At 41.2% G+C, this 21,406-nt stretch overlaps 1 protein-coding gene and 1 long non-coding RNA gene across 2 annotated transcripts in view; both read left to right on the top strand.

The window, feature by feature from the left end:
- The first annotated feature begins 553 nt into the window (after positions 1–553).
- On the top strand, positions 554–9,096 carry LOC138112320 (uncharacterized). The gene is made up of 3 exons (XR_011151680.1): positions 554–884; positions 3,099–3,161; positions 5,648–9,096. It is a non-coding gene; the product is annotated as an uncharacterized lncRNA (long non-coding RNA).
- An 8,841-nt stretch (positions 9,097–17,937) lies between these two features.
- The window catches only part of CDHR1 (cadherin related family member 1), a 44,919-nt gene continuing 41,450 nt past the window's right edge, over positions 17,938–21,406 (top strand). The window contains exons 1-2 of the mRNA XM_069020362.1: positions 17,938–18,028; positions 18,795–18,890. Coding sequence (XP_068876463.1) covers positions 17,938–18,028; positions 18,795–18,890 — 187 coding nt within the window. The remainder of the gene's footprint in view (positions 18,029–18,794; positions 18,891–21,406) is intronic.

Below are 21,406 nucleotides of genomic sequence, written 5' to 3'. Positions count from 1 at the left end.
TTAGATAAAGGAGCGACCCAATTTGGAGGACTGCTGATACAGTGCAAGAAACAAGCCAAATCCCAAACCTGAAATAGGAAACCTTTGAAATTGGGGGTGGGGGCAATATATGTGCACCAGAATGAAGCCTTCTATCCTGCTGTAATTCCAAGTCTGGATGGCTTGCAGATACTGCACCCACCTTTTAAGGCTACATATCTTATAATATACTCTGCTATTAGAGAATCAAAACTTATCAGATTAAGCTGTGAGAATTGGATGTTGCCAAACCTGAACTTTTTGCCTTTTTTAAGAGACTCAGCTCTGTAGTTTTCCCCTCCTTGAAGGACTTTTTTTTTTTTTTCAAAGTACGCTCTGTGAACCTTGATACTATGTTGAATTTGATGACTTCTTAATCTTAACTGTTAGCTGGAATCTCCATAACTTAATTATTCAGATATAATAGATACTGAGAAGTTAATAATAAACTCAGAAATCTGCTGCTTAACCAGCTGTCTTGTTAATTATGTTAGCAACACACTGGCAATTGCTTTGATTGAAACAGCCTGGGTTTGGTTTGCCTTTTCAGGCCCCGATCACTGTCCATGCAGACTCAGTTCAGCTGTGCTCTCTACCCTTCCAAGCATGCAGAGAAGCACACCAGGTCCCCTGGAGAGGCTGCTGTGAAGCACAGGACAAGGACTCTGTCTCAGAGCATCCCTGTGTACTTTTAATACTCCAAGCTCCTGTGTAACTTGCAGGGAACTTGCTGTGCTGCCTGATTTTGAGTAAATTGCTTCTTAAATAGGAAGTGCTGTTTCTTATCATCTATTGAAGTGCAATACAAAGGCCAAATCTCCACCCATTCTGAACATAACATTCCTTTGGTTCCATCTTATAAAAAGGTGAGGTTGGGCTGGAGGAGACCAGGACACTCCTTCAGCTTCCTTGGAAACATCTCGTGACTAGTTGGAAGCATGAAGCTCCTGGCACTTTGTGGCTTTTTGTTTGTCTGTCTTTTGTGCCTCAATGTCTTTGCTGCAGAAGGTACGGTATATATAATCTTCTAACACAGGTTTCTCTTCTCCCATTCTTTCCATTTTTGATATAAAATGCTTATTCACTATGTTGATTTTAATTAAGAGCAACAAACAGAGCTTGACAATGAAAAGAAAGATTGAGCTTATAAAAGGACTTGGACTGTACAATGTGGTAGCATATCAGTGCTTTGGTTTGTACAGTAGTGCTTCATCTGTTATTGCCTGTTGCCTGTAGTACAGAATGATTAACTTTTACCTTAATCTGTGTTCTGAAACCTGCTCTTCTGAAAATACTTCCTGTTATATTTTCTCAGTAGATAACCACCTACCAATCTAAGAATAATATAATTCTCTCAATAGTGGGGAATGTGTTGGTGGAAAAAGTTTCTGCCCTAACTAAACAAGGCAACATGAATCAGGTCAACAGAGTATATGAGAAGTTCTGTATAAAACAGTGAAACAGGTGAGAGTAACTCTTCTGACCTTCAATCAGTCTAAGTTTTTTTTCCTTTGTTTTTTTTGTTGGTTGGTTGAGTTTTTTAAAACTGATATTCCACATTTCAGTTGTACTACCTTGAAGCACTTAGTTACTTTTTGTAGTATTCCAAATTCACAGAGCAGTTAAAATCTTAAAAACAGATGATTTTCCATCTGTCTATAACCACATCTTTGCAGATGTCATCCTGCATTTGCAGGAGGAGAGTTTAGTGGATTTTTTAAATTGAGAGGTCCAATCTAGAGTTATCTGTGCAGATTTGAGGTTTGATATTGTAAATCTCTGAGACTCACCATGATTTTTCGCAGTGTGTATTTTATACAAGATTTAGAAAATAAATGTGAGATAAGGAAAAACAAATAAGCTAAGTGTCCAAAGGTCAGGAACAGCAGACTTGCCATGCTTGATATTTCCTAGAAACCTTCTAAGAATTGCTTTGTGTGTAAATACAAACATGGAGAAACATGTGGAAGCTGTTTTATGATTGGTTGTCAGCTGCCCAGTTTTCTCATTTACTGGAGTCTGTTCTGAATGGTAGAGCTATTTGCCAGAGCAGTGGTAGCTGAAGTCCTTCTGCTCCCTTTGCCTTTTCTACTTTTTATTCAAGTTTTTCCATGACCCTTAAGGAAAACTTAAGGAAGAGTGCAAAGGGAGATGGAGAATTTCTAGATGTGTCTTCAGGAGCATAAAGGAAGCCTTTTCCAGGAAGGACAGGAGATGGCTATATCAATAAAACACACATGAATACCTGCAGGATCCTGTAATAGTGTTCCCTTTTTGTTTATGTGCATGGTACTTCAGTGAATCAGAAGGTGGGGAGGAAGCATGCAAAGGACACTGTTCCTTATCTGTAAGCACTGATGTGAAAGTAAAAGTGTCTGGGTTTGCAAGATAAATGTACTTTGCATGTTAAACCGGTTACATCAGAAGTAAATTATGATGACAAGACAGCTCAGCCTCCATCACCAGCCTTGGCTGTAAACTGTGTCTCAGTGATTTCCTGAAACATATGTTAGATTTTGTTGATGAGAAATCACCTGCCTCTGTCCTTTCTGCTCCACCTCAGCTCCGAGTAAATCTTTTTTTTTCCCCTTTATTGTGTCCAGCATGTACTATGTCAACTGCAGTCAACAGCTCACTTATTTAGGTGTGGTAGGGAAGGAATATTTCAGTGCCTTGGCCCATCCAAAGCAATTTATTCTACACTCCTGTGCCTCTGGATAGAGATGCTCTTTTTTCCTGCTGGTAATTTTTTATATTTCCTTAAAGTGGTGTAACAGTAATTGTATTGCCTGCCAATGTGACAGTTCAAAGGATAAAGAAATCTTTACAACGTCTCTGATGTATCTATGAGTAATGATGGAAAAGAGCAAATAAGTTCCTGTTCCACCCTAGGGACAAAGCTGTGCAGAGATCTAAAAATCAGTCATGATAATCCTTTGTTTTGCAGATCTCTCCATACAAGAATGTCAGTGGTAAATACAGTAATCAAAACGTCTGTGGACTCTTGACACATCTAATGTATATGTACAGTTATTTGCATTACCTGTCTCCACTGATAATGTATTATTTTTCACCCTTAGATCAGAAGGTTAGAAGAATCTGCTGCTCAAAAGCATCCAAACTCAAGAAAAAAGCACATAAAGGTAAACAGGTTTACGGTTTCATTACATGAATTAGGTAATCATTAGAGATAAATCACAGCACTCTGGGTTCTTTCCATCTGCAAACTTCACAAAATTTTCCATGCAGGCAAATATTATCTTCATTAGAAAGAAATTAGAATCCATTTAATGCCCATAGTGTAAAACAATCAAGAGAAATATGATCAAGTCTGATTAAAGGAGTATCAATGTTGCTCATTGATAAGAACAGTTGCAAAAGTGAAATATTATCCTGGCTTTGCCTGGCTGTATTCCATCACCATCCATCTGTGGCTGCATTCATCCTCATGTATTGAGAGATGAACCAAAGTGTGATTCTGTAAATTCCCAAAAATCCAATTTTTGAACCCACAGCTCTACCAGGAACAAGAATTAACTGAGATTAAATTTGTCCTAAATATGTGTGTTTAAAGACTGCAAAAGTTAAAGTCCATAATATCCCTGGTTTCAGTAAGACCCCAGTGAAAAAAAATTAAACCATGAGCAAGTCTAGGATAAAAGGATTAGTATGCTCTTTAGAATCTTAACATCTTAAATCTTAATGTTTCTAAATGCAATAAAATGCCTAGCTGATAACTTTTGTTAAACTCTAAAGATAAAGAATTTGATCTAAAATAGTCTATTTCCTATTTCTAATCTTTTAACCATAAAATTACTAATTTGAAGTTCCAAGAAAATTCATTCTAGCTGATAAAATATCTTAAATGCTTTATTACTTTTTATATTTAGATAACTTAGGTGGAAATCTTTGTGTTTCTCTACAGTTTTCCTTTAAGTGGAGCCTTTCCTTCCCGTCCAGTCTCCGAGTGCTGAATCATGGGCTCTGTTTTATAGGCAGAATCCCATTGGTACCAGGAGGAGTGAACAAATTGCAGCATTATTATGGGTTAGGGGTTTATAGCTGTCTGGGGCTCCTCATTTAATCAGCACAGGTAGTAGCAGCTGAGGGCTTGAGTGATAGCAGGTTCCCAGTTGGCCCACAAGGCCTGGGTAGTGCAGTGCCAGAGGCACAGAGGTGGCTTCTGTCACTCCTGGCCTGATCTGGATCACACGTGCTGCTGCCTGCCTGATCCTGTACCTTTTCCATGTTACTGAGACTTCGTGTGATAACACAGCTGTTACTTTTCAATCTGAGTACCTCCTGCTATCTGACAAAACAGGGGGTGTTTCAGGCTTTTTTACATGCAACAGGCATGAAATCTCTCTGATAAAAGTGCTTGCAAAGAGAATGTTCCTTTGAAAGCAGGCTGCTGTTTCCTGTGGATGAATTCAGTACACTGATGCTGGTCTCACAGAGCAATGGAAGGTACTGTGCTGAAGGGGAGAAAGGAGTACAAAGAAGCACTCCATTAAAACCTGTAAATTCACCACAGAGATCTCCTACAAAGGGAATCTGAAATGCTTTCCTCTGTTGCAAGCACAGTAATACTTTACAGTCTTTGCTAGTCCTGTTACACTCTGCCCTGCTTCCCTGAGCAGTCCAATATGCTTACTGTAATCAGTCTCCTGTCCTTACCGGCAGCCAAACGTTTTTTAGGTCAGGGATTGTTATTTATTTGCTTCTATATAGGGTGCACCTTTCTGCTGCAAATGACTTCCTCAGATCTGCTTGTGTCAAAATGCTAGATCTGAATTGGTTTCTGCTCTTACTGAGAGGCAGATGTGAAAGTTGGGTCTAATGCAGCAACTGTCCAAAGCTGAACTCTTCTGTTTAATGTGCAGTTCAGGACTGGAATTGTACAATGTTTGTTTTGTGTTGTTGCTATGAGATTTCTGGGTGACTTGTGCTGTCTTTTCTAGGGGGATATTACTTGCTTTATAGTCTGCAGGCAAAGCACAGGGACTGTTTCTCAGCATTGCTCGGCCCTGTTCTTTGTACTGGGCGTGTGCCATGGGCAAGCTGCAAAGCCACTTGGAGGCCAACTCAGTGTAGCTTGAGGAGGGGGTTAATATAACCACACTGGTTACTTCTTTTGGAGCAAAACCACTTTCCCTAGGATGTTGTCATTCCATCAGAAATGACTGCTGTCCCAGAAAGCAAATGCTTCAAGCCAGTGTCAATCTGTGGCTTCTGTCCAGGAAATAGGGAGAATGTGATGATGGTACAGGGAAGATACTGTTTAATGTGTCAGTTGCAGAATTCAAGCTCTGAAGAGACAGTAGCATCATCCTATGTGTATGAAGACCTTCACCTGACTATGGAAACTTGCAGCAGCAGCAAACTTTCAGTAATTGGGTACCCTCACGAAGAGAAAAGAGGCTGCTGGGAGTCAGTGACCTCCAGCAACCTAATGAAAAGAAAAAAAATTGCCATCACATCCATCCCTTTTTATTTTCAGATCACTGCTGATCTAAGCTTGCCCATACAAACATGGCTGAACTTCAGATATTTAAGTTCTGTGCTACTGTACACACTCCCAGTTAAACAAATCTCTCAATTTTCTGTCTTTTCCATGTTTGTTTTACAGGTACAAGTTTTAAAATGACTCAACTGGTAAAAAGGAAATACTGCAAGCCTTGTCCTCAGCCAGTCACTCTGGTGATTTCTGGACCACTTCCACAGCTAAAATGAGCAGACTGAGTGGAGGGTGAAAAGCATCTGCCCACATGCACGACTCACAATGCTTTACTTGCTTGAGGACCCTCCTTTCACAGATAGGACATGAGTGTATATTGCTGTTTTCTTTGGGGAAAGGCTTCAGTACTGTTTATTCATTCCTTCACTCAGGCACCTTTGTTAGTATTAGTATTTTCCTGGCAGAAAGAGCCAGGAAAAGCTGTCTGGCTGCCACCAGACTTTGTGTCAGTTGAATATGCCTCTGCACCAAACAGGGATTTAGCTCCTCAAGTAAGAGAATGAAGAGAGCTGGTTGAAGAGGTGGCTGAATTGCACTGGTTTGTATTTCTAGATTGCCTAAGAGGTGGCAAAGGGTTGATGCTTTTGTTTCTAGTTATCAGTATACACACATATTTAACCTTTTCTTTGAATGATTTATTTTATATTAACAAAGGTGTTTGTTTGTAGCCAGGCATTGATGACTTTTCCTGCAGCCTTTGTGCTTTGTGCCTGCAATCCACTTGGAAGTAGATTTCTACAAATGATAAAATTCTCATCATTTAGAAAGGGCTGAGAAACTAGATAAGCAGGTTGCTAAAATAGTGGGGATGGGCCAGATTCAAGTAAGCTTTTCAATATGTCTTCCAAGGGGGCTAAATCTGACTTTAAAATCAAAGTGGCCTGGTTCTTAACTTCCTTAAGAGTGTCTTCAGGTGGTTATTAAAGAACATACTGAAAAGATATGAAACCTAATCAGATTTCATCTGTTCCTCTGAAGCCAGAAGACAGCTGTTCTTTCAAGAAACCGGAGTTGTGTGATCACCTCAATAAACAAAGCTTACTGGAGCATGAAATAAATGCTAAGAATAATACCAAAGGGCTGAATAACAGAGAAACTGAAGCACCTGCTGATACTTTACTCATGTATCTTCTGTCCTTTCCTAACTGTCCTCTGCATTGCTGCTATTTCTCTGCCTGGGGGAGAGTCCTTAAAACTGAATTACTTTTGTTCATAAATTCAGTTTTCCTTCTAGTGAATGTGAGGAGGAGTAGAAACCTTTTCTGCTGCTGGGGAAATTGCAGATTACAAATAGTAATTTTTCCCTCAGTACTCATAGTACTACTCTTTCTCTTAACATAATTGTCAGTATGATAGAAATTATTTCGGTGCCCTTCACAATTTGGGGGAGTTGAATGGGAACACTCAGAGATCTGTTGTAACACACACAGGCAAATGCAATTCCAAAAGGTCAAGTTTATGGGCACTTATTCACTGTCCTGCTCTTATTGAGAATGTTTCTATTGTACTGAGCAATTCTGGGTCTTCTGTGTGCTTGCTATTACTTTATTTTCATATTGGTTTTGAGAGTAGGTAGATCTGACACTCAGCTTCCTCTTTTTGAGACCTGACCATGCATAGCACTTTTATATCAAAGATAAAGGAGCTGCCAGTCCTCCTTGCAAGACCTCTGAATCAGGAGGTTGGTGAAGGAACTGTGTTTCATTGTTCTGTTGCTGGTCAGGGGGCCAACATATTTTATTTCTATTGTTTTGTGGAGCTCACAGAAAGAATCTGTATAATATAAATGACAAGTAAATGTAAAAAGCATTTTTGGTATTGTTTGCAGCAGGGTTTTACTCTGTAAAATATGGCCATGTGTTTACAGCTCTGTACAAAGCACCACTAACAGATTTGAAGATTCTTTTTTCTAATGTGAGTTTAAGCCCTTCTCTTTTATATCTGAAAAATGCTGAATGATTTTCCTCTTTGCCTTACACCCTCCAAATGGCACTCTCCAAACTCTCCAACCCTCCTTCAGGAAAATTGTTCCCTCTGATAACAAAAGCATAAGCCCCAGAGACCATTAACACAATTATTACAGAAATACTCTGGATCTCTGGAGAGATCCCAGGACATAATTTAATGCACTTAATTATTTTTACTCACCAAGTTTCCCAGACTGGCCTCAATCCCTGGTTGGGGGCTATTCAAGTTAAAGACACTACTTGTGTGAGGTCCTAGGCTTGGCTGAGTAGACTAAAGCAGGAATCTCCAAATTATTTCAGCATGAATTATGACTTCTGCCTAAATGATTTGTTGCTTCATATAGAGGTATCAGAATGTTCTGTGTCCTCTTGAAAGTAATTCCCCAACAGAGTTTGACTCTTATGTACCAGGCCATTTCCCCATGTGGTAGGACAGAGCTACCATCTGATCATAGTTTAACTTACAGGCATCTGTTCTTCCTTTTGTTTTCCTTTCACTTCTACATGTATTTGTCTGGCATTACCAGAAGAGAAACATATTTGCTCAGTGGCTTTTCAAAATACACAAGCTGTATGCTTATATAAAGTAGTAAATTTATCTTGTCCAAGCTGACAAATGCATTTTTTGTGGTTTTGTGTGCATTCGGCTGTCAAGCAAGAAAATTGCACAGCCCTTAAGTTGCAATAAGGATGTTTCTGAAGTGCCTCTATGCCTGACAGAACAGATGTTGAATCCTGGTCTGACCCTGTCAATTAAGTGAGCCAGGTGGCTCCTCACTTTGTTTACAGCTTAATACCACCAGCTAACACCAAATCAGTCTGTTTTATTTGGCACTATGACTGTGAATTGTCAGGAGCACAGGAGAAATGATCCCTGCTGACAGGGAGTATTGGTGTAGAGGCAAGTTTTGGGATTCCTTTTTTTTCTAAGTGGGTAGTAGGAGAAATAAAAATATGTATTCTTTATACAAAATATTATCCCAAAAGTTGTAATGGGGGCTCTTGATGTTGGCTTTTCAGCCCTCTAGACTGTGTGGCTCACAACTGATGCAGGGACCCAGGCAGCCTCATGGAAATCAGGATTTTGGCTCTGGAGAAGTTCTGTTTATCCAAAGCATGGACTACAGGTGTGCAACTTCCTGTGATCCCATTTGCTAAGGAAAACTACCGTCCTCCATGAACAAGGTCATCTCAAACAATAAACTCAGCTGAAATATAAAAGCAGAAGGATAAATACTTCCTGTGTAGATACACAGCTAACTCTTGCCAAAGCTGAGTAGGAGACTCATGGTGGCTTCAGTATTCATTGGATCAAGTCTGAGGTCCTGTTGCCTGACTGTTTTGTCGGAAGTTATTGCTAACTACTCCCTCATGAATAGCTTTAGGAAAATACTGACAGATTGTGGAGGCAGGTCAGGTGTATGCGCACATTTTACTGAAGTTTTTTCTGAGAAGAATTTATCCAAAGCTCGTCTCTTTTGTCCCCTGTTAGGTTGAGGGAAAAACCCACTTACACCGTCATTTTTTTACCTCAGTTGTTATTAGATGTAAGCAGTTATCTTGACCATAGCTAATTGCTCTGCAGGACTCATTTTTTTAATTGCTGTTGGGGAGCAGAGAGAGCTCCCTAATTGCAGGAGCAAGGGCATTGGTTCCACTCCACATATGCCTGTGGTTCTCAGTAGCCTTCAGTATTATAAGACTTACAGCAGCCATTGGATAATCTACCTTGGTTTTGAAAACATAACTGTTCTTTCATGCTTTGTCTTCTGATCTTAGAGCAGGGCTATTGGCACAGAAGGAATTCCCAAAATTTACTTCTGTCTTCAATGGTGCATTGGTGGGATCTCTGCTAGAGTTCAGTGTCTGGATATGGATTTGTTCAAGTTGCTATTCAACATTTGTTTGTGTGTTTCAGATGTACTGACTGTGACTATCTTCCAAGTGTTAGGGATTTAATTCCACGTTTTCAGGCTGATGCTCCACAAGGGAGCTAAGGACAGATTTCCTGTAGGATAAGCACCTTACACTCACAATGCCATCTGGTCAGGCTCTGAACACGTTATCAGGGAAATCAGGTCACTATGAGTGATCCTCAGATGAACGTGACTGGTCCGGCTTCTGCCGCCACAACCACCTCAGCTCTCCCAAGAAGCTCTCGTACCAGGCCCAGTTTCTGTCAGACACTCAGGCTGCAGCTGGGATGTTCCTTTAAGAGCTGATTGCTCCCACTGCTGGTACAGCACAGGTACTCAGGGCTGGTGATTTACACCTGGTCTAGGAGGCACTGGAGTCTGAGCATTCAAAGGTACGGCGCACAAAATTGCCTGTTCCTTAACTGCCCACCAGGCACCTGTACAATCATTTAGCCCCATTGCTGTGCACTCCATTTGTGAGAAGAGTGGTGGAGTCACAGCAATGGATACATCCTGGCTAAAGGATCTCCAGGCGCAAAAGCCAAACAGCAGCAGGGTTTCCGTCAAGCACATGACAAGCAAGATGCTGCTTGGGTTAGTGAAGAAGAGTGCTTTTCTGCTGGGTTTTGTCATGTTGTTTGGTCTTCAACACTGATGCCAACCTCAGGGGGCAAAAAGACATATTCCTGAGGCACCCTTTGGTGTTTGCCTGGTCTCTGAAAATCAAACCTCTGTAGAATGTGCTTCCAATTGTTTCCCAAAACTGAAGTGCACTGGAAAATTCTGTCTTTGCTAGGTGGGTCCTCCACACAAAGCTTCCCATTTGTGTTGTCCCAGAACCCTGTGTCACGGTCAGTGCCAGTTGTGTGGCCTGTTCACCAAGCACTGCTAAAACCTATCTGCATCACAGATTTCTCCCCAAGAGATCAATATGCCTGTAAAGGAAGATGTCTTCATAGGAAAAAAAACGTGTGAAGAAGTCTATCTGTTTATGAGTGCTATCAGAGAAACAGTGAGGTGGTTAAAAACAAGATTCTGTGTGAGCTGAGATAATGCAACAGTGTCTTCAAGTCCCTCTTTAAAGCATTCTTTTTGACTCAGTGGCTTTCCAGTTGTTTAACTTCCATTACTTGGGAAACAATAAATGATGGCAATTGTCACTGAGCTCTTTAATGTTCTTTGAATGTACCAAGGTTAAACAATTCAGCATTTTCCTTTTACTTAGTTAAATATATACCAATATTGCTGCTTTATTCTACACACATCTTCAGGTGTGTGGTTGATGAAAAGAGAGAAAGCACTATGTGCATGTTGACCTTAACCTCATAAGCTCCACCCTTGATAGTCTTTGAAAGGAGCTCCTCTTAAATTTCCATTTAAATCAAGACTCAGCAGTTTCTAAAAAAGATCCTTGAGTCTGAGCAGTAAAGTCAACCTGCTCTTCATAATTTTATTATAAAATGTGCTTTGCACTTTTTCCTGTCTCTTGAACAGAACTTTCTATTTCCTTCCTCAACATTGTTTCCATGCTTTCTTTTGTTCCGAAACATGTCAAGTTTTCCTCCTTGTTGGTTCTCACTGAATAGGAAATTAATATTTTGTCTCTTAGCATGATGGTCCCGCACCCATTCTTTGTCTGTGTGGTATCTCAAAGAAATTATTCTGCTGTCTGAATTTCCTCAAGTGCTGAACTACATTAATTTGTCTCCATTAATTTCTGTCCATGAGACTGACTGGAGTGTACATTTTCAAAAAATATGTTATAAAATGGTGCTGCATTGCCTTGTTTGTTTTCAGACAATAATTTTGTACCAAGGACACTTACAGGATTTGAACATCTCCATTTCAAGGCACCATATAATCATCTTAAAGCCACAGTATGAAAAGGGATTTTTCTGTCATTTAATTTGTATTTCAGCATTCACTGCAATAACTTTGGATCATGTAATCTTAGTTAGCAGATGTGGAAGTCTCTTCTCAGGTATTTTATTCATTCTTCAATTTAACATCTATTGCTGAGATTCTTGCTATGTAGTTTTCTTGATTTATCTTATTGATAGATTCTTTAAACAAAAAAGATAAGTAAGTACAGCATTTTGAGATAAAGTACTGGAAATTGTGGAAGGAGACAGTGAGAGCACAGTGCTCACAGGTAGAGCTAGTAGAATGAAGAGACAATCTTTGGGCTCTAAACAGGTTAAACTACTTGATTTGAGAACCATCATACACACACTGATTGTAGAAATCTCTCCAGGCAAAGAGTAGATAGTTGATGTAAGTGGGAATAGAGCGATAGTCCCACATGTTTTGGAGGTAAATTACTTCAAAGTTGAGTATTTAATGTTCCTGTAATAGAAAATTTGTTGACATATTTCTTGTTTTATAGGTTAAGGACAAGCACTGCTTTGGTGTAAGGTTGCCTGGATACTCAGGTTTCCTCTGGACACAGCAATCCAAGGGAAAGGCTGGAGTATGTCCTGGCCAGTTGGATCTCCATATCCTAACAAGGTAAGTACCTCATCAATTAGTCCGGTGTAAGAGTTGCTGAGTTGTGGGATTTCCTTTTGAGAATGGTTTAAGGCACACCTCTGCATTCCCAAGAGAGGTCACAGGAAGAGCCACCTGTAGTCACAGTTTGGTACATTTACCTGAGTAAAATCCAGGGGCTGCATCAGCCCCTGTGGCCCAAGTGCTGGTGTGGTCCAGAGCTGATCTCTAGCGAGGGCTTTTGTTCACCTGTAGTGTTTGCATTTGTGCCATTCCTGTACTGAACAGCTGAGTTTGGTTAGACATGGCAGTGCAAGGAGCATGTTTCATTTTCATATGTCCCCTGGTTCAACAAGTCATGTTACAGTCTTGTAAGCAGGACATCCACACAGGGATGTCCATGGCCTGCACACCAGCCAGGAGATTTATGGGGAGAGCACAAGTGTTTCTTTGCTCTGCCTAAACAAGCCTTGTTATTTTTCTCAGCCACACTGAGTAAACTATAAAATTTTGATTTATTCATTATTCACACCCCAACTCTGAGTTATATGTATAATTTTTACAGGCAAAACAATGAACAATACTAGTTCTTCCATAAATAACTTGGACTGCTTGTCTGCTGCTAAATGGCATCCTTCACACAGATCTGTGTCATGCTCCATGGCACCACATCCATCACAGATAATGCTGCTGAAGTGAATGTAGGCTATCTAAATATACCTGGATATTCTAAGGACTATTTGTTCATTTTCTATCCCTGTCAAAAGAAAACAAGGTGAGTTGTTGCAGTGAACTATGAGTGATTCGTGGCTTCTAAAGAAGCAAAGTTACTGAACTGTAAATGGATTTTGCAGTGGTCTTTAAAAGCCTCTAAGCTAGTAAAATGGATATCAGGAACTTTAATTACTTAGCAGCTGCAGAAAATGTTCCCCTTTCTTCAGTTACCTGCAGCACCTTTTTTGCAAGTGCTATAAAACACTTTTTGGCAGACTAAAACCAGGAGAAGCTGTATCTGAGATGAAGTTACTTCTTTTTCCCAGGAATTCCCCAAACCTCTGCTGCCACCCACAGTGAATGACAATAACTCATGATAAATCATGCAGGCAACTGCTCTGAGATTTTTGGTGTGTAAACTAGCATTTTTTTCTGACAGGATGAAAGTGCCATATCTTTACCTGTGTGGAAAAAATTCCCACCACATTTTGTTTGGAAAGCACTTTGTTGTCTGTTTTAAAGCCACTGTGAAATGCTAAAATTGCTAGATACTTGGTGTCTGCTCTCCCTCTGTTTTCCTGACATTGTAATTTCTTAATTCCTTTGGAGATAAGAACATCATGGCTGAGTGTTTCTGTTCTTGTTATCCTAAAAAGGGGGGGTTCAAATCCAAGGGGTTCAAGGTGATGTAATTCTTGTAGTCACCTCTCTAAATCTTGGTTTTCCTTTCCATGCATGAGGAATATTTTCCTCCTTCTGCTTTGTGGGTGTATCTTCCTGAATCAGTTGAGTTACAAAGTCTTTTTCATGCTATGTCTTTTATCAGACTAACTTTTTTCTGATGAGGGTAGTGAAATACTGGCTGCCCTGAGAAGCTGTAGATGCCCTGTCCCTGGAAACATTCAGGAGCAACCTGATCTAGTTGAAGATGTCCCTGCCCATTGCAGGGATTTGGACCAGATGAGCTTTAAAGGTCCCTTCCAACACAAACCATTCTGTGATACTACCTAGGTTTCACCATTCTCCTGCACATTGCTGAGGTTTAGCATAGCTGCTTAGTGGAGCTGCAGTATAAAAAAGGATGTGTATTACAGCTGAATTACAACTCATGTTGTTTGCTAAAATCCTTAAACCAAACAGTACAGTGTCACTTTCAGCCTGGAATTACTAAGCTAAGAGAGGTTTATAAATTTAACCAAGATCACTAATGATCACATCACTATCTTTTGATTACATCTATGTAAATTTAATGATCTTGGGCTATTTATAGACTGTCTGTGCTAGATATGAAAACTGAACTTGGACCTCCATGTGTCAGAACTGTAACAATGAGCTCATTTCCTTTTAGAATGTTAAATTCATTCAATTAATAACAAGAGAATAACAGTGAGAGGGAGAAGGAAGTGTTTATTGGTTTGCATTTTAATCTGTCATGACTACCAAAAATTCCATGTCATTTTAACAAATTTGCATAGCCCAAGTGATGAGAGTGGCCTCATTTTACTTTTCTCACTATTTTTAAATTGCAAATGCATGTAAGCATCCAAAAAACTGATTGAAATGCAACTCATGAAAACTGCCATTAATATGCCGAGCAGGCGTTCCCCAGGTGGGCAGCTCTAATGTGATTGCCCTGAGGTGGAAGGGCCACCCACGATGTGGGAAGAGTAATTTCTCTCCATGCCCCCTGCCAGCACGGGTGGCAGCAGGTGCCAGCTGGGATTCCAGTGACACAACAGGGCACTCAGTCCCTCAGCTGTGAACTGGCCTCCTCCCACCCCCACCCTGAGCTCCTGGTGGCATTGCTGTGTTGTGTGAGGGGCTCTGCTCCTGGGGCAGTTTAGGTGCCATTCTATGTTGGCATCTGCTGCCAATTCTAGTCTGGTCAACATTTTAGGCTGTGCTTTGGGACTGGGCTCAAGAACAGCTGTCTTTGTGTGGCCCACAATTCCCCCATTCAGGGCTGTGTAAACAGAAAAGTGCAGCTCTTGGTACTAGTGAAAGCCCCTTTCTTGTCAGCCAAGAAACGTTAAGGAAGACTACTAGTCTTAGGCTTAAGGTTTAGGGCTAAATAAGTGAACATGGTGGGACCCAGGTTCTTCCAAGATTCTCAAAGGCTCAGAGAGATGAAAGATAACAGGGCAGGAGCTGGCAGGGCCTTGTGTGCGGCTGGTTTTGTGTCTGGCCCCTGTGCCCAGCAATGATTTAGTTTCATGTTGGGAAGTAGCTTTATCTTAGGGGGAAGAAAAGTCTCCATGGCTCAGGGCATCCCAGGGGGCTTCACAAAAGCTCCAGTAGATATTGCTAATCAGTGACCCAAACCCAGAAATTCTGTTCTGAAGATACTAAATCTTTTCTGGATGTTTTTCATACTGAATACTAAACAAACAGAATCCTGGGAAACCAGTTGGTTCAGGTCAGGTGGGTATATTTGAGATCAGACGGGTATATTTCATTCTTCTTTTATGTTTCTTGCTACTTGATATGCTAAAAATGTATGAAATAGAAAGTTTCTTCTACGTAGAGAGAGGGATCCTTCCACTCCCAAAAATGTTGGGACAGAAGGTACTGCTTTCCTGAAACCTCCTCCTGCCTCCTCCTGCCCTCCTCCTGCCCCTTTTCTTCCAAAGGAGAAAATGCATCAAAATAAGCCTGGGTCCATGAGCTGTGTTGGTTTTGACCAAAGTATATTTTCTGATAGAAAAACATACTCTGTCGAATGTTGCTATGTTAGGTACGGATCTGACTGTGCACAGACACATATTATCTAGGTTTTCAAACTGTAAGGGGATTAAGAGCTCAAACTCATTGAAATTCAGGAGGGAGACATTTTGCTTCCTTGGAGATGCAGACCCTAGAGATTCAGATCCCCAGGGGATGCAACCAGGGGAACAGACAGCTATTAACTTTGACAAGAGCTCTCCATCACTTATTCTAGGAGAATACTCTGTAGAAAAAAAAGCGTGTTTTTAGTTCTGGATTGAGGAGGCAGACGAGAGGACATTTAGGTGCTATTTATGTTTCCTTTTGGGCACCATGCAGGTCTATTTCTGTAATTTTATCAGTGGTTTAATGCTACTTTTGACAGAGGTGGGATGATTAAATCTGCAACAGGGACTAAATTTATACCCATCTTCTATATATGTATCTGCTCCCACACAGTTTTCAGCGTTGGATCCCCACATCATGAATTTAAATGCACTAAAAATACATTTGTTTTTCCTAGTTGCCTGCTGCAGGTTTCCCTGAGCTTTACAGGCCACTGCTGCAGTCACAGATTGGCTCAACATGGAGCTTCTGTAAATAGTGCTCTACAGGAACAGTCATACAGAGTCAGAACAAAGGTCTGATCCCGTAGGAGATGGTTAGAAAGAGATAAAGATGACAAAGAGCCTTCCCCTGGTTTAACTTCCAAGCTTCTGGCAGGTGGTAATGCAGTGCTCTACTGAACCAGGTTTTGCTTCTGTGTCATCACATTTGTTAGTCATCAGTGAACCCAGTCTTCATTAATTTGTCTGATCCATTTGCAGCCTTTTTTAGTCTTTTGCTCTCGGTCCCATTCTCTGCCAAGTTCCATTATGGGTGATGAGTTTTGTTAATATTGGCCCACGAGTTTTGCTTTTCTCCTTCTGAGAGCCTTTCATTGCTTTGTTCTGCAGGCAGAGGTGTCCTTCCAGCAGCACTGTAGGTCCCAGGGGATCTGCAGGCACAGACAAGCCCTGTGCACAGCATGGGAGCAGCACAGCACTGTGTCTGCAGCAAAGGCCTCTTCCATGGCCCCTCCAGCATTTGTTCCCTCTGCCAAGGTCACAGTAAGGTACACTATAAATGTGTGACAGGAACTAACTGCCAGCTCCCTCTGTAGGAAAAATATATAGAAACTGCCCAGCCTGTCCCTCCCCTCCATGAGTGATGAAAGCTATCCCTGGAGCACTGCCCATCTTCAGCTCTGCCCCTGCAGGCCAGGGCTGGGAGGGGACACTCTGTCTGTGGGATTATGTCTAGGGAGCAATGACCTGCTCCCTTCTGAAACTTTAGCAAATAGTGATAAAACGTGTGGTTGAATGAGGGAGCCAAAACCCTCCACTGTTGCCCTGTGTGAAGCTGCTTCCTGGCTCTGCACCTGCTTTCAGTGTCTCCACTGCATGTGCCCGCCTCACCTGTGCCACTGCAGCCACCCAGAGAGGGTCACTGCCAGGCAGCATGTGCAGCTTCTGCCACTCTTTAAAGCACTGCAATGGGGAACTCTTTGACTGATTAATTTCTTAGACATTTCTTTCACTCTGACTGTTAATTAAATAACCCAGAAAATTCCATTAACACATCCTTAAAGGGCAAGTGCTTTGCTGCAGGTCAGGTTTAAACAGCTCAGCTCCAACGTTGACATCTCCACGCTTGGCAGCCAAGTGCTGCAGAATCCCAGAATCGTCTGAGCTGGAAGGGACCACAAGGGTCAGAGTCACATTTTGTCACTGATGGAGCTCCTTTCAAGCAGGTTTATCTGTGAACTTCCTCCCAGAGTGCCTGATTTTCAACCATATAGTGTATTGCATGATGTATATTTTAAGTTAGTGGAAACACCTTCTAAATGTCAAAACAAGCAATTAAAAAAAGCCACTCTGTTAACTTTTTCGATGTGTTGATGGTTAAACACACTTTTTAGTATGTTGAAAATTGCCTGCTGAAAGTAAAAGATGCTTTCAGCAATTCATGCAGTTTAAGAATTACATGATCAGGCCAACTCATAAAAAGAACACTTTTACTTGTGCATTTTTAATATGCAATGTTGTGTATTTTTTTGCTATCATAAGTGTTTTCTTCGAAATGGTAACAATAATTTCTATTGTTTTTGCTAATATTAGATTTTCTTCTGTTGTAGTTTCTTGAGATTACCAAAGCTAAAATAAAAATAAACTTATTTTAGCTCTCATAAACAGAGAACTGGCTTAGAGAATTAAAGATAGAGTTCAGAAAGAAAACAAATTTCTACTTTACCTTCTCCCTGACTTGTGAGTTTGGACAGCAGAAATACAGTACCAACAGCAAAACATGAGAGTTACACTGATTACTCCATATCTTGTCTCAGAGATGAGTCCCACAGCTCCCTGCAAAGTAATTGGTCTAATTAGGTGGTAGGAAGGAGCTTCTTTAAATTCCTCAGAAATTAAGACGTGTCATCCGCTTAACATCTTAGCATCTGTTACTGCCTCTTCCACATTTCTCTGCTACATCAGTCTGAAGGGCACTTTCCTGCACATTTCAGAGAGATTAAAAAAAATAAATAAAACCAACAAAAACCAAACCAAGCCCTTAAAACATGGAAGAAGTTGGCTCTTTCTTCAGTGGGATGAAGCATGTAAGGCATTTCACCCCCTCCTTATTTCTCAGTTTGGTGCATGTTTGCCTGGGTGAGTACAATAATCACTTTGTTAAGTAAAAATATAGGAGAGTACAAGCATAACCGTGAATCCTGTAGTTATCCTTACTGATGTGGTAATGTTGTTCTGAAATATTTTCCTTGGCAGCTGATCCTTGTGTTATCCTCTGTGTTTAGGTACTTGCAGTTTTGCTTCAAGTGGGCTGTTTTGAATCTTTAAGTCAGTCAGTAGAATGACAACTAATTTGTTGTTTCTTGTTTTGTTTTTGTTTTTTTTTTAAACTTTGCTGTTGTCTGGCAGCAAGTAAGTAACTATTTAATTACGGCTAATTGCTCATATAGTAAGCATAATTTTACAGCAGGATGTGCTTAGAACACTGGGTAAGAATACTGGGTAAGGTAGTGAGGCACTGGGCAAGTTTCAGACCTGTATGTGTAGAGTAGGGGAGAGGTGTTCCATCACTGTGAGCTGAAAAGGTTAATTTTTCAGTGAAGCTGTCTGGAACTGGTTGAGATTTTTTAGGGAGATCCTGCTACTTGTTTTGTTTCTGTTGGTTTGGAGGTTTTTTATATACTCTATTTCCTGCAGTGTGAATACTGGCACAGTGGCAAGTAATTTTATTAAAAATATCCATACAGATACAGTTCTGAGGGTCCATTGCAGCAACTGGGTGTGTTATGCACTCACAGTATTCCCAAAACAGCTCCTGTTTACTGAGAGTCAGGTAACTGAGCCAGCCAAATAACTGCCACCTACAAAATGCTTTTGTTTGGCTTCTGTTTTGTTTTAATTGCAGTTCAGGCAAATTATGCCCCCTATTTCTTTGATAATGGAGCCAGAAGCACAAACGGGAACATGGCACTTCTCAGCCTTTCGGAGGACACGCCTGTTGGTCAGTATTAAAATTTGTATGTTTAAACTGTGAAACTGAAGTTGCTTGCTCTTATGATTAACATTTATATTTGCTTGTAGATTGCTGTTATATACTGTGATGTCACATGTTTTTCTTTCTAGCTTCTAATTGGCCTCAATTTAAAATGACATGTTTGAATTGTAGCTGCAATTTAAAACATCAATTCTAGCTCCCTTTATTTTTGGCCTACCAATCTATTCACAGCTTCAGAGCACAGACCTTTGGGGTCAGAAATAAATTCATGGTGAGAGGCTTCTTACCAATTCTGTAAATGCTTATGAGAAGAAAGCCTAGTTGCTCGTAATTCTATCAGCTTTGATAAAAGCAAGCTGCACATTGAAAAGTAAGAGGCATGATTTTCTTTGAACACATTTTTAATGTTTACGTTAAACTAGTAGAAAATGTTTTTCCACTTGCAGTGAAAATTGTTTTGTCTAAATAACTGATGTTTTTTAAAAAGGTTTAGTTTTGTTTTATTGAAAACCCCAAAATTAATACAGTTTTCAGATCTCAGCACTCTGAGGCAGGTCTATTTATGCTTCTTTTAACTGTAGTCGCACTAAGAAAAGTTAAATAAGAACAGAAGGTGATTTATAATCAATATTGTCTGTGGGGGAGAAATAATCTAACACCTAAACAATTATATAAAAATATATATTAAGTGATGAACATCACCTTTTTTTTTAACTTGGCACTGAGATTTTATTTAGGATTTTCTTCTGCTCATCTGTAGCTTTCACAGGCTAAATCATAAAAATATTTGATGCAAACTGGGTACTGAAGCACCCCTTCACTCATGCCTCATGCAGAGAGGAGCGATATGGCTGCACAGGGGGTGCACCCAAACACCCCCACCACAGCTTAGGCAGATGGAGAAGGCCAGGATGAGCGAGAGAGCAGAGGGCACAGCCTGCTCTGAACGCCTGACATTGCCACCCACGACTTCTTAAACCTGACCAAGGTCACTCTGCTCTAGGAAGCAGCTGCCTGGGTTTGCTCAAAATCTCCATTCCTGACCCAGTGGTGTTAATGTCATCCAAGACCCATGCTGGGCCTGCCAGAGGGCAGGGAGAGGCGTATTTGGAAGCAGCAAATTCTCCTTTACCTGCTCAGCATGAGAAGAGGAGGGGGAGAAGGCAGCACATAGTGCAGAAGTGACGCATCTCGACAACAAAAGGAGTTTGCTTGTGATGCAGCAGGAATTTGCTATAAGCTTGGTCATGCTCAAGTGGAAACCTCAGTTTGAAGGCCAACAGTAATGTAGGAATGTAGTGGCACTTGCAAAAGCTAGTGGCAGACTAGGAGCTGTAATTTTTGCTGTACTTCTCCCTGGATTCTCATGGAAACTGCACTAAGTTCAGTCTTGGCAATCCCTATGGTTCTGCTGATTGCTGGAGTTAGATTAGCCAGTGGAATCACTTGTCCAAGTGTAAATAAGGCTCGTAATGCCAGACAGCCACAAAATGGGACCCCAACTCCGTTTGTTTGGGATGGTGCTTGCCAACTCCACCAGTGACACCGCCGGCAGTACAACTCGCTTGCCATCCAACTCCCACTCCTGGTGTGGTGCCAGCCCACAGACATTTCCAGACAACCAGCCTCTCCTTGCCACCACTGGGAGCCTCCAGGCACCTGCATGGGGATGAGGAGCTAAAGATGGCACAGAGCCACAACATGGGCAAAAACGTCCTTCCTGTCAGGGCTGCAGCACCACATGGTCTCTCCTCATATGACAGCACACCCTGCGGCAGTGAAGTACAGCAGCAATTTCCACTGCATCTGATCTGGTGCTCCAGCAGCCAAAAAAAAGACAGTGTGCCTCAACAGCAAAATAGCAGTGTGAGGGATCAGAGCCTGTGTTAGTGCTCTCCTAATTAGCCTGAGTAAGAGTAATGAGACATATGTGATGGGCTTACCTATGTGCTTTTGTAACATTAGCAACCAGACTAGGTACACAGAGGTCTCTGGAGAGTTTGTGCTTTGCTTGCAGCAGTGATAAAGCTCAGGCTGCTCTGTCTTGAGTGCTGCTGTGCCTCCTGCCTACTAGCTTCATCCAGAATGTGCTTACATGTGTTGAAATTGGCTGGCTTGTATTTCTAATTTGATGTATAAATGTGCTTTAAAAGACAAGAGAGAAGCAGCCTCTCTCTGAAAGCTCCAAAAGACCTGTAGAAACCCTTGGGAAAGAGAGAGAAGACCTTACTTTTGAGAAGTCCAAATGTGGTTGCTTTGTCACACAGCTTCCAGTGTTCCTTTGTGCTAATTCCCAGAACACCTTGACAAACAGCTGTAAGTACTGCAAGGTCCTGTCTTCTGAAAGCACTTTTGGAAGTTCCATTGGAACATGGTTGCTTGGGATTTGCTTAATGCAAACTGCTGCTGCCCATGTCAGCACAGCCAGTCCTCGAGGAGGCTTTGGCACAGACTCACAGAGAAGGGCACAAGCAGCACTGACACTTCAGTGCTGGGTGTGCTTTCAGCTTTGTACAGGGCAA

This window comes from Aphelocoma coerulescens, chromosome 6, assembly GCF_041296385.1.
Source record: "Aphelocoma coerulescens isolate FSJ_1873_10779 chromosome 6, UR_Acoe_1.0, whole genome shotgun sequence".
NCBI lineage: Eukaryota > Metazoa > Chordata > Aves > Passeriformes > Corvidae > Aphelocoma > Aphelocoma coerulescens.
The sequence above is the reverse complement of the archived record's forward strand: the minus strand, read 5'-3'. Positions and strand labels throughout refer to the sequence as shown.